The sequence below is a fragment of the Garra rufa genome, chromosome 22 (assembly GCF_049309525.1).
Source record: "Garra rufa chromosome 22, GarRuf1.0, whole genome shotgun sequence".
NCBI lineage: Eukaryota > Metazoa > Chordata > Actinopteri > Cypriniformes > Cyprinidae > Garra > Garra rufa.
Genome location: NC_133382.1, coordinates 34053429 through 34068035, shown reverse-complemented (window position 1 = coordinate 34068035; position 14607 = coordinate 34053429). Strand labels below are relative to the sequence as shown.

General features: G+C 32.5%; 1 protein-coding gene across 1 annotated transcript in view; it reads left to right on the top strand.

Moving 5' to 3' along the window:
- The window catches only part of cdh10b (cadherin 10, type 2b (T2-cadherin)), an 86127-nt gene extending 77443 nt beyond the window's left edge, over positions 1-8684 (top strand). The window contains exon 12 of the mRNA XM_073827702.1: positions 7563-8684. Within this exon, the coding sequence (XP_073683803.1) occupies positions 7563-8053 (491 nt within the window). The 3' untranslated portion in view covers positions 8054-8684. The remainder of the gene's footprint in view (positions 1-7562) is intronic.
- The last annotated feature ends 5923 nt before the right edge of the window (positions 8685-14607 follow it).

The window sequence follows — 14607 nt, the reverse complement described above, 5'->3', positions numbered from 1 at the left end:
TTTCTTGTAATCAAGAACATTTCTTTTGATAAAATGACCTAATTAATGCCAAATGATGTTTGACAGTGAACGCATCTCCACCGCATATAATCGCTGGTGAAAGTCGCAAATATTAAACATGCGGGTCAGGAAGCAGGTCGGGTACAATATTTTCTTTTTTCTTAGTTTTTTTTTTTTTTTTTTTGCAGTCTGAGTTGCGGGCAGGTTGAAAACGTCGGTCGGGTTCTGGTTGTTTATACATTGACCCATGCATCACTGATTTACATTAGTTAACAACATTTATTGTGATCGTAAAATTATATTTAAAGGAAAATAACATTTCACTCCTCAGGGGCCCTCCCCCCACTTGGGGCCCTGGTTATTTAGTCCCCCTTTTCACCCAACTATGACGCCCCTGAGTATTTGAGATATTTTACATATATTATTATGTACATACATTACCACTCAAAATGTTTTTTAAAGAATTCTTATATGCTCATCAAAGCGGCATTTACTTGATCAAAAAAACAGAAAAAAATTTAATATTGTGAAATATTATTACAGTTTGAAATAATTGTGTTCTATATTAATATACTTTAAAATATAATTTACTCCTGTGATGCAAAGCTGACTTTTTATCAGCCATTACTTCAGTTTTTAGTGTCACATGATTCTCCAAAAGTCATTCTAATATGCTGAATAATAACTGCAATTATCAATGTTGGAAACAGTTGCGCTGCTTAATACATAAAATATATTAGACTGTATTAATATTTCATAATTTTACTATTTTCCTGTTCTGATCAAAAGCTTTGGTGACTATATGAGATCTTTAAAATCTTAAAAAAAATATTTTGTACTTTTTATTGTACTTTTTATCAGTTTTATCTTTGTTATTATCAATGTTGGAAACATTGAAACATATTATTGAAACATATTATTTTTGGAACCTGTGATTCTTTTTTCAGAATTTTTAATGAATAAAAGGTTAAAAAGAACAGCATTTATTCAAAATATAAATCTTTTTCTAACAATATAAGTCTTTGCTATCACTTTTTATCAATTTATCACATCCTTGATGAATAAGTATTTCTTTCAAAAAGAAGAAAGAATACATTTTTTTTGACCCCAAACTTTTTGATGGTAGTTTTGTTACAAAAAATATTGTTACAAAAACTTCTATTTTAAATAAACACTGCTCTTTCCAACTTTTTATTTGTTATGGTATCCTGGTAAACAAAATAAAATAAAAAATCACAGGTTTTAACAAAATATTAAGCAGCAACTGTTTTCAACATTGGAATATATTGGAATGATTTCTAAAGGATCATGTGACACGGAATACTGTAGTGATGCTGAAAATTCAGCGTTGTATCAAAGGAATAAATTACATTTTAAAATATATTCACATAGAAAACTATTATTTTAAAGTGAAATAATATTTCACAATATTACATTTTCTTCTGTATTTTTGATCAAATAAATACAGCCTTAACGAGCATGAGAAACGACTAGTAAAAATCTTACTGATCCCAACCTTTTGAGTGGCAGTGTATTTATCATTATAAGCCAACATTACGAAAATACATGGCTCCTTTAAATTCACTTCCAAAATGATATGTCTGTATTATGTATATGTTTCTACCCATTACACAATGCAGACAATTGTGCGCCATGTGTTCAACCACTTCTGGCATCTCATATTCTGCTGTTCCCTTGCGCAGGCACCATCTAGTCCACCACTGATCCTCTCTGGGCAAACTTAATATGGATATTTTCCCCTTTATCCTTCTCCATTTTCAGTATCTCCCCCTAAACCCATCTACTGGCGCTGAGTGGACAGGTTACAGAGGGCAGAGCCCTTCCAGAACAAACTATTGCTTCTTTCTGCCTCTCCCCTCCTGCTCTCTATTTGCCCCTCATTTTACATTCTTTTGGTTGCACCCTTTTTCTGATGAGCTGGTTAACGCAGAGTCCAGAATATACACCAATAGAGGAAGTAGATGGTTTACGCGGCCAGAGCGAGAAATATCCGCATCCAGCCCACACTCTTTCACCACCATTTCCCTTCCAGATCACAGAATGAGCCCTGCACACACTACAGGCCCCCAGGCTGGGCAGAACACAGCATGTTGCCCCCCACCGTTCCTTCTTCATAATTAACACCTGAGTGGGAGGCAGGGGTGAGCTCTCCGATTACCTGCTGGGAGGAGAGAGCAGCCACTGAACAGGAAAAACAAGCTGCAAACTACAGCACCTGTTCCCTTTTTAGGACCAAAATTCCCTCTTCTCTTCACTTCAAGCTCAACATATGAACATTACGTGGTGATTTCACCAAACAGTTGCAGTACTTTTGCATGATGCATTTTAGAGCAAATCCTGCGTCTTAAACAGTGTCATCTGATTTTTGCAGAATATTTTTTTTTTCTTTTGAATTGGTACAATTAATTATATAAATAAATCAAACATTCTAAAAAACAAGAAAACTAAGAGTCTAAGAAATATGTTCTGCAATTTATAATTCTATCAATACTGCATTCTATAAATTAAATACAGACATATAATTTAAATTAAATGGATGAAATTATAGCATACAATTCAGAATTAATCCACTCAATTTGCAAAACATAATTTATAATTACCAAGTAATAACTCCATTAATTATAACTTGGGCTGTCAAGCAATTACATTTTTATCTAATTAATTACACAATGTGGTGATTAATTATTGTAATTAATTGCAAATTAATCATCCATCAAATTTGGCTGAGAAATTTCCACTCCAAAAAATCATTATTGCGTTAAATGAGAAAAGCATCAAATGAACATTACAAAAAAAAAAAAAATATGTATTTGATTCAACATAAAATTAACGTATTTATTTATTTTTACAACAAATTTGTTAACTGTGTTAAATTGACAGCCCTAATTCTAACAATTATTAAATAAAATAAAAATACAACAAAAGAATAGCCATTTTATCCCAGGGGTCTAAATAATAAATAATAATAATAATAATAATAATAATAATAATAATAATAATATTAATTAATTAATATAAAAATTAAGTTGTACTTTTATATCCCGCAATTGTACATTTATATTTATCAATTCTGACTTTATAACACAATTGTGAGTTTATATTTCACAGTTCTGAGAAAAAAAAGTGAGAATTGCGAGATGTAAACTCGCAATTACGAGAAAAAAAGTCAAAATTATGAGTTAAAAAGTCGCACTTACCTTTTAATTTTTTTAATTTTTACATATACATTACATTTTTTTACACACACACACACACACACACACACACACACACACACACACTGGTTTACATGTTTTATGGGGACATTCCATAGGCGTAATGGTTTTTATACTGTACAAACCATATTTTCTATCGCCCTAACCCTACCCTACACCTAAACCTAGCCCTCACAGGAGATTGTGCAAACTTTTACTTCCTCAAAAAAACTCATTGTGCATGATTTATAAGCCTGTTTCCTCATGGGGACCTGAGAAATGTCCCCACAAGGTCAAAATCTACTGGTATTCCTATCCTTGTGGGGACATTTGGTCCCCACAACGTGATGAATACCAGTACACACACACACACACACACACACACACACACACACACATACATATATATAAACAATGTTTTAATTGTTATTATTATTTTCAGTTGTAATATAAAAAAAATCTCTTTTTTTATTTGATTATTTTTCCAAAATAAATAAATGAATACATTAATAAATTAATATAAATTAATTAATTAATAAATTAATATAAATATAATATATTTGTTATATATATTATATAAATTTATTAATATAATATAATATAATAATTTTAATCATCATGATTATGTCTGTATAGGACATTGAAAAAGTACTATTAAAATAAAAATAAAAAATGATGAGAAGAATATGTTAAGGGATATAATGTTTCACTTCCAATCAATCAATCAATCAATCAATCAATCAATCAATCAATAATGACAGATTAAAAACAGAATAGAATAATAACTGATGTAAAGTAAGTACGGTAGTAAGTAATAGTATTTTGTGTATAACGTTCTTTAATAGTAATAATAATAAGAAGAATCTCCGTGCTGTTACTGAAAAATGTACTGTTAAAATGCAAGGGCATGAAAAAAGATGAAAAAAGAGATGTGTCAAGCCTTAACTGCGGTGCTTTACATCTGTGCCCTTTGGAACCTTGCAAATTTGTAATGCATAAGGAGAAGAACGCAACCCCTTTTTATTTCTTACACAATTTTAAAACTGCAAGGTGATTGCTCCAGGCAGTATAAGTCTTTATCTGCATTACAGTGTGTGTCTCTCTTCTGTATTCATGAGTACCTTAAGCGCATGACACCTTTTGAAACACACTCCTCTGTATCTTCGGCTAAGCTCTCTGTAGTGCTGCGCACTGCTCGCTGGGTTCTTATCTGAGCGCTCTGCTTTAGCCATCCAAGAACAGCCTGTGATTCTCCGGCAGTCCTTTCTTCTCGCCGCAGTGATTGAGATTATGCACGCTTTCTCTATCTGTTTCCTTGAGCAGCCGCAAAACTGCTTTTTTTTAGCTGACTCAGTGCTTCTGTTTTCGGTGACTGTGACAATTTTATTGTCCTAGCCATCGATTGTCTGGTCTCTTCCTTGATTGAATTAACTAAGTCTCACTCTTTGGTGGGAATCTTGCTTGTTGCCATAGCAGTTTCTTTTTACAGCGGTTCAGCGAAGGCGATGATGTTTATTGTGAGTTGTAAACATGCGTGTTAATTGAATGATGGGGAAGCTAAGCTAAAAGCTAGCTACACTTTAGAAATTTCCCAAATGGTTACAATTGAATGGCAAGTAACACATTGAATTAAAAGGATAGTTCACCAGAAATGAAACTGCCGTCATTATTTGATCATAGGTTTGGCTGTTCCAATCCTCTATGAGTTTCTTTCTTCTGCTGAACATAAAGGAAGATATTTTGAAGAATGTTGGTAACCAAACAGTTGACGGTAGCCACTGACTTCCATAGTACGGAAAATAAAGAAAATAAATACAACAGCGATTATCAACTGTTTGGTTACCAACATTCCTTAAAATATCCTTGTTTTTCTTCAACAAATTCATACAAGTTTGGAACAAGTGAGCTATCCCTTTAAATGTGAAATTCTGAAGTAGAAAGACTAAAATTGTATTTTTGTCAAACGTAATCCAATTATTTTTGTATTTGTAATACTTATTTAACTTTGTACAAGCAACTAACCTAGTAACTATATCTCAGTCAAAAACGTATTAATGAAGGCATTTGAACTAACATTTTGCTGTACATTAAGGACCTAAAATACCACATACATATCAATGAATCATTTTTTAATCAGTTCATGTAAATGAATCATCTGACTGAACAAACTCACTAGAATGAATCAAACTTAGCAAAACAAACAAAGTGTGACAAGTTCTGAATTGTAAATTAATGACTATTATGAGCTTTAGTTATTTCATTAATAAATAGCTAAATATAAAAAAATACTCACAAAATCCGGTCTGAACAAACCTGAAGGGTTTCTGACATCTTTCTTCTGTCAATTCCAGTTTTGGGTCTTTTAGTCCATGTGTGGGAGCTTTAAAGCCATTTCCATACTACCACACTTCTAACTACATTGAGTCAACATATTACCTTAAAAACAATAAGGAGCTGTCTACTTGCTTACGTGCATGTTTGTAAATGAATCACATGCTTTAATGGCTTTTTTTTTTCAGTGCTATGATGTTTGAGTAAAATTTACAAACCGTGGCTGAGTGAATTGTATCTGAGGACTGCAGAGTTAACTTAAAATAATTAAGTAGAAATTACTCATCAAACTCTAACTACATGTTAAATGTACTTATTTCCTTTGCTAATTTTACTTAACTTAGTTAAGTAGATTTTACTTAATTCGACACTTAAATTTTACTTAAAAAATGTGCGCGCAAAAACTTGCCAAATAGAAATGAAGTAAATTTACTCTTTTTTTTTCAGGGTATTTTTTTGCACTGTAGATTACAACAAAGAAGGCATTTCTCAAGTTTCTGTTTTTCCACTTTAAAGTTTTACAATTAATTCAGTTTCATTCGCCATTTCATTGTAATTACTTGTGCAGATTACTACTTTCTAAGTACAAATTGCACTTTCTAAGTGGAAATTGTTTCAAAGCCAATTTTATTTTTAGCACAGTCAAGATTTCTATCCAAACAAATGCTCTTACTCAAAGTCAACTTGCAGTCAACTAGCTGGTAGCAAAATGATCTGCAATTAAAAAATTGATCACTAGCCGCGTTTCAATTGCAGATTTGCGCAAAACTTTTGTATCAAAAACTTTTGATATTTTGTAAATGTCATTTAAAAAGCTCCATTAATGCTTGTATCACACAATTATGAGAAAAAAGTCAGAACTGAGATAAAAAGTTACAATTACCCTTTTTTTATTTAAGGAGCTGTCTACTTGCTTACATATGTGTTTGTAAATGAACCACATGCTTTAATGGCATTTTGTTCAGTGCTATGATGTTTGAGTAAAGTTTACAAACCGTGGCTGAGTGAGTTGTACTTGTGGACTGCTGAGTAAACTTAAAATAATTAAGTAGAGATTACTCATCAAACTCCTTCCTTTGCTAATTTTACTTAACTTAGTTAAGTAGATTTAACTTAAGTGCACACTTAAATTTCACTTAAAAATGTGTGTGCAAAAACTTGCCAAATAGAAATTAAGTAAATTAATCATCCTGCACTTTCTTTTGGAAATTTCAAATAAAACAAAGGCATTCCTCAGGTTTCAGTCTTTTCACTTCAAAGTGTCACATTTAATTCAATTTCACTTGCCGTTTTATTGTAATTACTTGTGCAGATTACTACTTTCTAAGTAGAAATTGCACTTTCTTAGTGTAAATTGTTTCAAAGCCAATTTTATTTTCAGCATACACTCTTTAAAATAAAGGTGCCTCACGATGCCATAAAAGAACCTTTTCTGTCTAAATGGTTCCATAAAGAACCTTTAACATCTGAGGAACCTTTCCATTTCACACAAGGTTCTTTGTGGCAAAAGAAGGTTCTTCAGATTATAAAAAGAAAGAGATGGCTCTTTAAAGAACCTTTGACTAAATGGTTCTTTGTGGAACCAAAAATGTTTTTTTTTATGGCATCGCTGTGAAGAACCTTTTAAAGCACCTTTATTTTTAAGAGTGTAGTCAAGATTTCTATCCAAACAAATGTTCTTGCCCAAACAAAAAACTTGCAGTCAACTAGCTAGTAGCAAAATGATCTGCAACTTAAAATTGTATCATAGAAATGTAGTTTTTTTCCCCCTATAACAAATACTATTTTACATACCGAATGAAAAAAAACAAAACATAGCACTTTAAACAAATTTTACTGTTTTTAAGACAGATTATCCTGCAAAAGCCTGTGGGGAGCACTGCTTCGGCTCGGGAGATAGCGGAGTGTCAGGTGTCTCTGTGACATTCAGAATGCATGACTATCACAGAGCTTTGTTCAGCTTGATTTGCACCATGCTGATGATATCATTTCATTCGTCTGTCTCTGTCTCCATAGTGATTGTGGTATTGTTTGCGGCCCTGCGGCGTCAAAAGAAAAAGGAGCCCCTGATCATCTCCAAAGAAGACGTCAGGGACAACGTGGTCAGCTACAACGACGAGGGCGGCGGAGAGGAAGACACGCAGGCCTTCGACATCGGAACCCTGCGGAACCCCGAGGTCATTGACACTAACAAACTCCGGCGGGACATCATGCCCGAAATGCTGTTCCCCTTCCGCCGCACCTCTCCAATCAAAGACAACACGGACGTGAGGGACTTTATCAACGGACGGCTGCAGGAAAACGACTCGGACCCCACTGCACCCCCTTATGACTCCTTGGCTACCTACGCCTACGAAGGCAACGGCTCTTTGGCGGAGTCCCTTAGCTCACTGGAATCGGCCGCCACCGAGGGGGACCAAGAGTTTGAGTATCTGAGCCACTGGGGTCCACAGTTCAAAAAACTGGCGGATATGTATATAGGGCAGGAGTCCCAGAGAGAGACTTAAAGCGGATATGCAACACAGCACACTTAAATATATCTCAGAGCACTAAATTAACACGTACATACTGAAGTCTCCCTCTGTTCTCTGCTGTGTAAACGCATATAGACGAATCTACGAAGACTTGAACATCGCGCTCAACTACTGGGAACTCTTTTTCTCTTTGTCTACTTTAACTTTGTCCACTTCTTCTGGTCTCTCTCTCGCTCTTTCTCTCTCTGTCTTTCTTTCCCCCCACCCCCCAAAAGAATCAGTAAGGATGCCTTTTAAGATTAGGGATTTGTTGTAATCAATGGTGTGGACAATGTGTTTTATAACCAAGGTGAGTGATAGTAGCTTTCTACACTATCGATGTTTATGGCTAAAAAAACAGATGAAAATAATACAAAAAAAAAGCTTAGCTTTTATTGCAGACCGAGTCTAAAATAGGTGCAGTATGTGTATAAAATGTTTTACAAGTATGATCATTATGTAAACTACTTGATATCTCTGTTTAAGAGGCAGTTTTCCTGTGGAAGGTTTATATGGGTTCTGTCAAACTGTGGATTCATTTCAGAACATAGAGTTAGAGCTGTACAATGAATTGTGTACTTGTAGAATATCAGTCATTCTGTTCATGTCGTTTGAATGCTGTCGCATTGTTTTATACAGTATTTATATTTTTATACTTATTTTGATAATAAAGTTTTTAAAATCTTTACGGTTTGTACTTAATTTAAAGCTGCATGTGATTAAACATTGAATACAATTTTCAAATATTTTACAGATGCATGTACTATATATATATATATATATATATATATATATAAAACTATATAGTACAGAATTAAAAAAACACATCCAAAATATGGATGAAAGGCATAACTCTACTCTTTCAAAAATATATATATTAATAAAAAAATTATATAACACTTTTGCAAACTAGATTAATTTTACATAGTGTACAAAACTATATTTTGCAGTAACATATAATTGTAGAATATATGTATAATAGTGTTATGTTATATATATATATTTCAAAAAGTTATTATAAAGATTATTTATTGTACATTTTATAATATTTAACATAATTTTTACACATTCAAAATAAATATCTATATAAAATATATATTTTTTGTGTGTGTGTAGATACAGATATTTTTGAACAAAAAAAACAACTAAATTATCTAACATTATAATATTTTCCAGAAATGTTATACATTTAAAAAAAATATATTTATATAAAATATATATTATTTAAAATATTTGTGTGTGTGTGTATAGATACATATATATTTTTTTATATATTTTTTTACAATATATGTGACCCTGGACCACAAAACCAGTCATAAGGTTAAATTTGACAAAACTGAGATGTATACATCATATGAAAGCTCAATAAATAAAGCTTTCTATTGATGTATGGTTTGTTAGAATAGGACAATATTTGGCCAAGATATATCTATTTGAAAATCTGGAATCTGAAGGTGCAAAAAAATCAAAATACTGAGAAAATCACCTTTAAAGTTCTCCAAATTAAGTTCTTAACAATGCATATTACTAATCAAAAATTACATTTTGATATATTTTTAGTAGGAATTTTACAAAAAATCTTCATGGAACATGATCTTTACTTAATTTCCTAATGATTTTTGGCATAAAAGAAAAATCAATAATTTTGACCCATGCAATGTATTTTTGGCTATTGCTACAAATATACCCCAGCGACTTAAGACTGGTTTTGTGGTCCAGGGTCACATATATACAGTGCTATGTTATATATAGAGTATATAAAAGTATATATATATATATATATAATAAAATGTATATATTGTATATTTTATATTTTATATAAATTGTATACATTTAAAATAAATATTTATATAAAATATTATACATATATTATATATAAAATATGTGTGTGTGTGTGTGTGTGTGTGTAGATATACATATTTTTTTAAATAATACAGAATTATTATACATTTTCAAATATTTTTTATATTTTAATTTTTTAATATATTTAATATATAATTGTACTATATATATATATATATATATATATATATATATATATATATATATATATATATATATATATAAAATATTTGTGTGTGTGTTTGTGTGGGTATAGATATAGATAAAAAATAATAAGCATTTTTTTTTTACTATATATATATATATATATATATATATATATATATACAGTTTATCAATATATCAATATATATATGTGTGTGTGTGTGTGTGTGTGTGTGTGTGTATGTTAAATTAATAGTAAATATTTTTAAAACATTTTACTAAATTACTAACCAGTTTTGAATATAATTTTTGGAACATTTTGGATTTTTTTTACACTATATATACAGTTTATCAATATAGCAATACAGCAATATATCTATCTATCTATCTATCTATCTATCTATCTATCTATCTATCTATCTATATATATATATATATATATATATATATATATATATATATGTGTGTGTGTGTGTGTGTGTGTGTGTTAAATTAATAGTAAATATTTTTTAACATTTTACAAAATGACTCAAATATTTTCATGTAGCATGAAACAAGGATAATGTATATTCTTTTTTTTATATGTATGTATATTTCAAATATAGATAATATGGATTTCCATGCAACAACATACATTTAATAAAATTAACAAAATAATCCTTAATAGCTGCTATTTTTTGTAAAGAATCCAGTTAGGCCAGGGTTGTTTAAATCCATATTTATAGTTGAAACATCAACATACTGAAATGTCTAATAAATGCACAGCTTCAGAAATGTACTATTCTGTACAAATTCCCATATTTTAATAGTCAGAACTGAAAGTCCCAGCCACAAGTGATGAGTTTGCATACAACGACCACTTATAAACGAATACCCATGAATACCAATGCGATCGTTTTGGCTTGCACACAGAAAAGTTTCCTCTGTTGAATCAGCTCTGTCCTTAAATGAACCTAACAGGGTTTAATCCTAAAAACACAGTTCATCTTTGCTGCTCCAATAATAAATGAAGTAAAATTTAAGTCATTAACTAATTAACCAATAGACGGGCTGTCATTCCAACCCACCTAATGATAGTTTAAAGTTATACGGCATATTTTAAATGTACTGCAGTGTCAATATGGCCTGCTGCATTTAATTAAGGGTTTGATGGATTACAACACACACTAATTATCAAAAATGTAGCTGCAGTGTGTGGCTTTATCTTCTAAATGGAGCGTTTCTTCAAACCGAGGCTTTTTCCATTCAGTAAGAAATTGTTGTTATTCTGATATTAGTTTGTCCACAGGCAGAACCACAGCATGTCTGTTCTCATTCGAGTGTAAAGGCCTTTGGTTGCGGTCACGGCCAAGCTGAGGTAGAGTATAATTGGCATTTTATTTCATTAACTCTAGACCGCTATTACACGGGTAAGGTTAACGGAGAAATAAGCATCTATTAGGACTGCCGCTGCCCTCTTTTCCATCCTGACCTTGAATAGCTCAATAATAATAATCGTTCTTTTGACAATGTAACTATTACAGTCTTTTCTTAATGCCACAGCATTTCCCATTTTCCGCCATCCCTCGGAGGAACTGTAAAATTTGTGACCTTCACTTCCAATGATAGGCAGCATCGGTTCTGAAAAGCAAAAAATTAAAACACTCAGGCTGAACACTGTCAGGGAAATATTTCTTTTACAGTGAAAGAAGATGCAAAGCACTCATCTTTTTCTATATACAACTCCCAGGTCCATCGTATTTGCGTAGATAACACCACAACAAAAAAATCTGGGAAAAAAAAAAAAAAAGCCAACACAAAATAAGTAAATATAAATGGATGTTGGTAAACTACTTGAGATAAAATTTTTCAGTTTTCAGTATTCAGTATAATACAGTTTTTATACAATTTTAGTGTTTAAAAAAATGCTAAAATTGTGAATTATTACATGTTTTAATGCATTTTAAATTGAAATTGAATTTTCAACATTATTACTCCAGTCTTAAGTGCCACATGATCCTTCAAAAAATTATTCTAATATGCTGATTTGCTGATCAAGAATTTCATATTTTTGTGGAAAAAAATATGAAGCAGCAGATACAGTAAGTATTTAATTCTTTTCTTACTTACGCCAAACCTTTGAATAGTAGTTTATCACATTTTACACCAAAAATATGAAGCATCACAACTGTTTTGAACACTGAGAATCAGAAATCAGAAATGTTTCTTGAGCAACAAATCATCATATTAGAATGATCTCTGAAGGATCATGTGACACTGAAGACTGGAGTAATGATGCTGAAAATTCAGATGTGCATCACCTAAATAAATTATATTTTACAATATATTAACATAGAAAACTGTTATTTTAAATTTGAATAATATCTAAAATTTTGTACTATATTTTTGATAGGAAAAATGACACATTTTCCACCAAAATATAAAGCATCACAATTTTTTTAACATTGATAATAATCAGAAATGTGTCTCAAGCAGCAAATCAGCATATTAGAATGATTTCTGAATGATCATGTGACGCTGAAGCCTAGAGTAATGATGCTGAAAATTCAGATTTGCATCACAGAAATAAATTATATTTTACAATATATTCACTTAATAAAAAAATGTTATTTTAAATTCTAATAATATTTTACAATTTTTACAGTAGTTTTGATAGGAAAAATTACACATTTTTATTTGCATCACAGAAACAAATTATATTTTACAATATATTTACATAGAAAACTGTTATTTTAAATTTATATATATATATATATATACACATACATACACACACACACACACACACACACACACACACACACACACACACACACACACACACACACACACACACACACACACACACACATATAGATACATACAGTCAAGCTCGAAATGATTCATACCCCTGCCAAATTCTGACTTGAAGTTACTTTTATTCAAAGTTTTTTTTTTTTTTTGGACCGAAAATGACACAGGCTTCTCCCAAAAGATAAGACGACGATGTACAAGAGGCATCAATGTGGAAAAAATATTACTCATCTTTTATTTACATTTGAACAAAAAGTGACATGTCCAAAATTATTCATACCCTCCTCAATAATCAATAGAAAAGCCTTTATTGGCAATTACAGCAATCAAACGCTTTCTATAATTGTTGACCAGCTTTTAGCATGTCTCCACTGGTATTTTTGCCCATTCATCTTTAGCGATGAGCTCCAACTCTTTCAGGTTGGAGGGTCTCCTTGCCATCACCCTGATCTTTAGCTCCCTCCACAGATTCTCAATTGGATTTAAGTCAGGACTCTGGCTGGGCCACTGCAAAACGTTAATGTTTTTGTCTGCTAACCATTTCTTCACCACTATTGCTGTGTGTTTTGGGTTGTTGTCGTACTGAAATGTCCACTGGTGCCCAAGGCCTAGTTTTTCTGCAGACTGCCTGATGTTGTTGTTGAGAATTTTGATGTATTGCTCCTTTGTCATGGTGCCGTTTACTGTGATTAGGTTCCCTGGTCCACCGGCTGAAAAACACCCCCAAAACATTAGGTTCCCACCACCATGTTTGACAGTGGGGATGGTGTTCTTAGGATTGAAGGCTTCTCCTTTTTTACGCCAAATGAAAGCTAAATCATTGTGGCCAAACTATTTAATTTTTGTTTCATCTGACCATAAAACAGAAGACCAAAAGTCTTCTTCTTTGTCCAGATGAGCATTTGCAAAGGCCAAGCGGGCTTTTGTGTGCCTTATCTGGAGAAGTGGTGTCCTCCTTGGTCTGTGTCCGTGGAACCCAGTGGTGTGCAGTGTCTGTGGACTGTCTGCCTTGAGATATTGCCACCAGCAGAGCCCAGATTCATCAGGATGGCCTTGGTGGTGATCTTTGGATTCTTTTTTTACCTCTCTCAATTTCCTCCTGTCCAACACAGGTGTCACTTAGCCACTGGAACTTCAAAACATTTAGATATGGTCTTATAACCCTTTCCTGACTTGTGAGCAGCCACAATGCGCAGCCACAGGTCCTCAGTGAGCTCCTTTGTTTTAGCCATGACTGTCCACAAACCATCAGCTGAGAGCTTCTGTTTTTCACCTGTTGAGTTGACTAAAACAGCTGTTTCCCATGAACCAGCTCGGACTATTTGGAATGGTATAGAACTTTGGATTTTCTCATAGGCTGTGTCCAAATTCAGGGTCTGCATCCTCCTTAGGATCCTTCCTACCAGGTTGAAGGAGGAGGGGTCCTCAGAAGACCGCAAAACCTGGAAGTAGGTGTCTGTGAATTTGGACAGCCTACCCTTCTTTCAGTTCCCTCCCATACCCGTTGCTCATATCCTGTCCCCTAGCAACCGTGACAGCGCTAAGCAAGAAGTAAGGTTATCTGTACTGCACAAAACAAAATAACTGCTCTTTCGTCCCTAAAATCGTTAAAAACAGCTTCAATCACTAACAAGAAATTAGCTGTGAGTAAGGGGATATTCACACAGGCAGTAAGAAAGAAGCTAGTTTACGAAAGTGATGTTTTTAAATATATAAACATACAAATGTAAAAAAAAAATAAGCTTAACGCTAAAACCAAAGGCCTAACT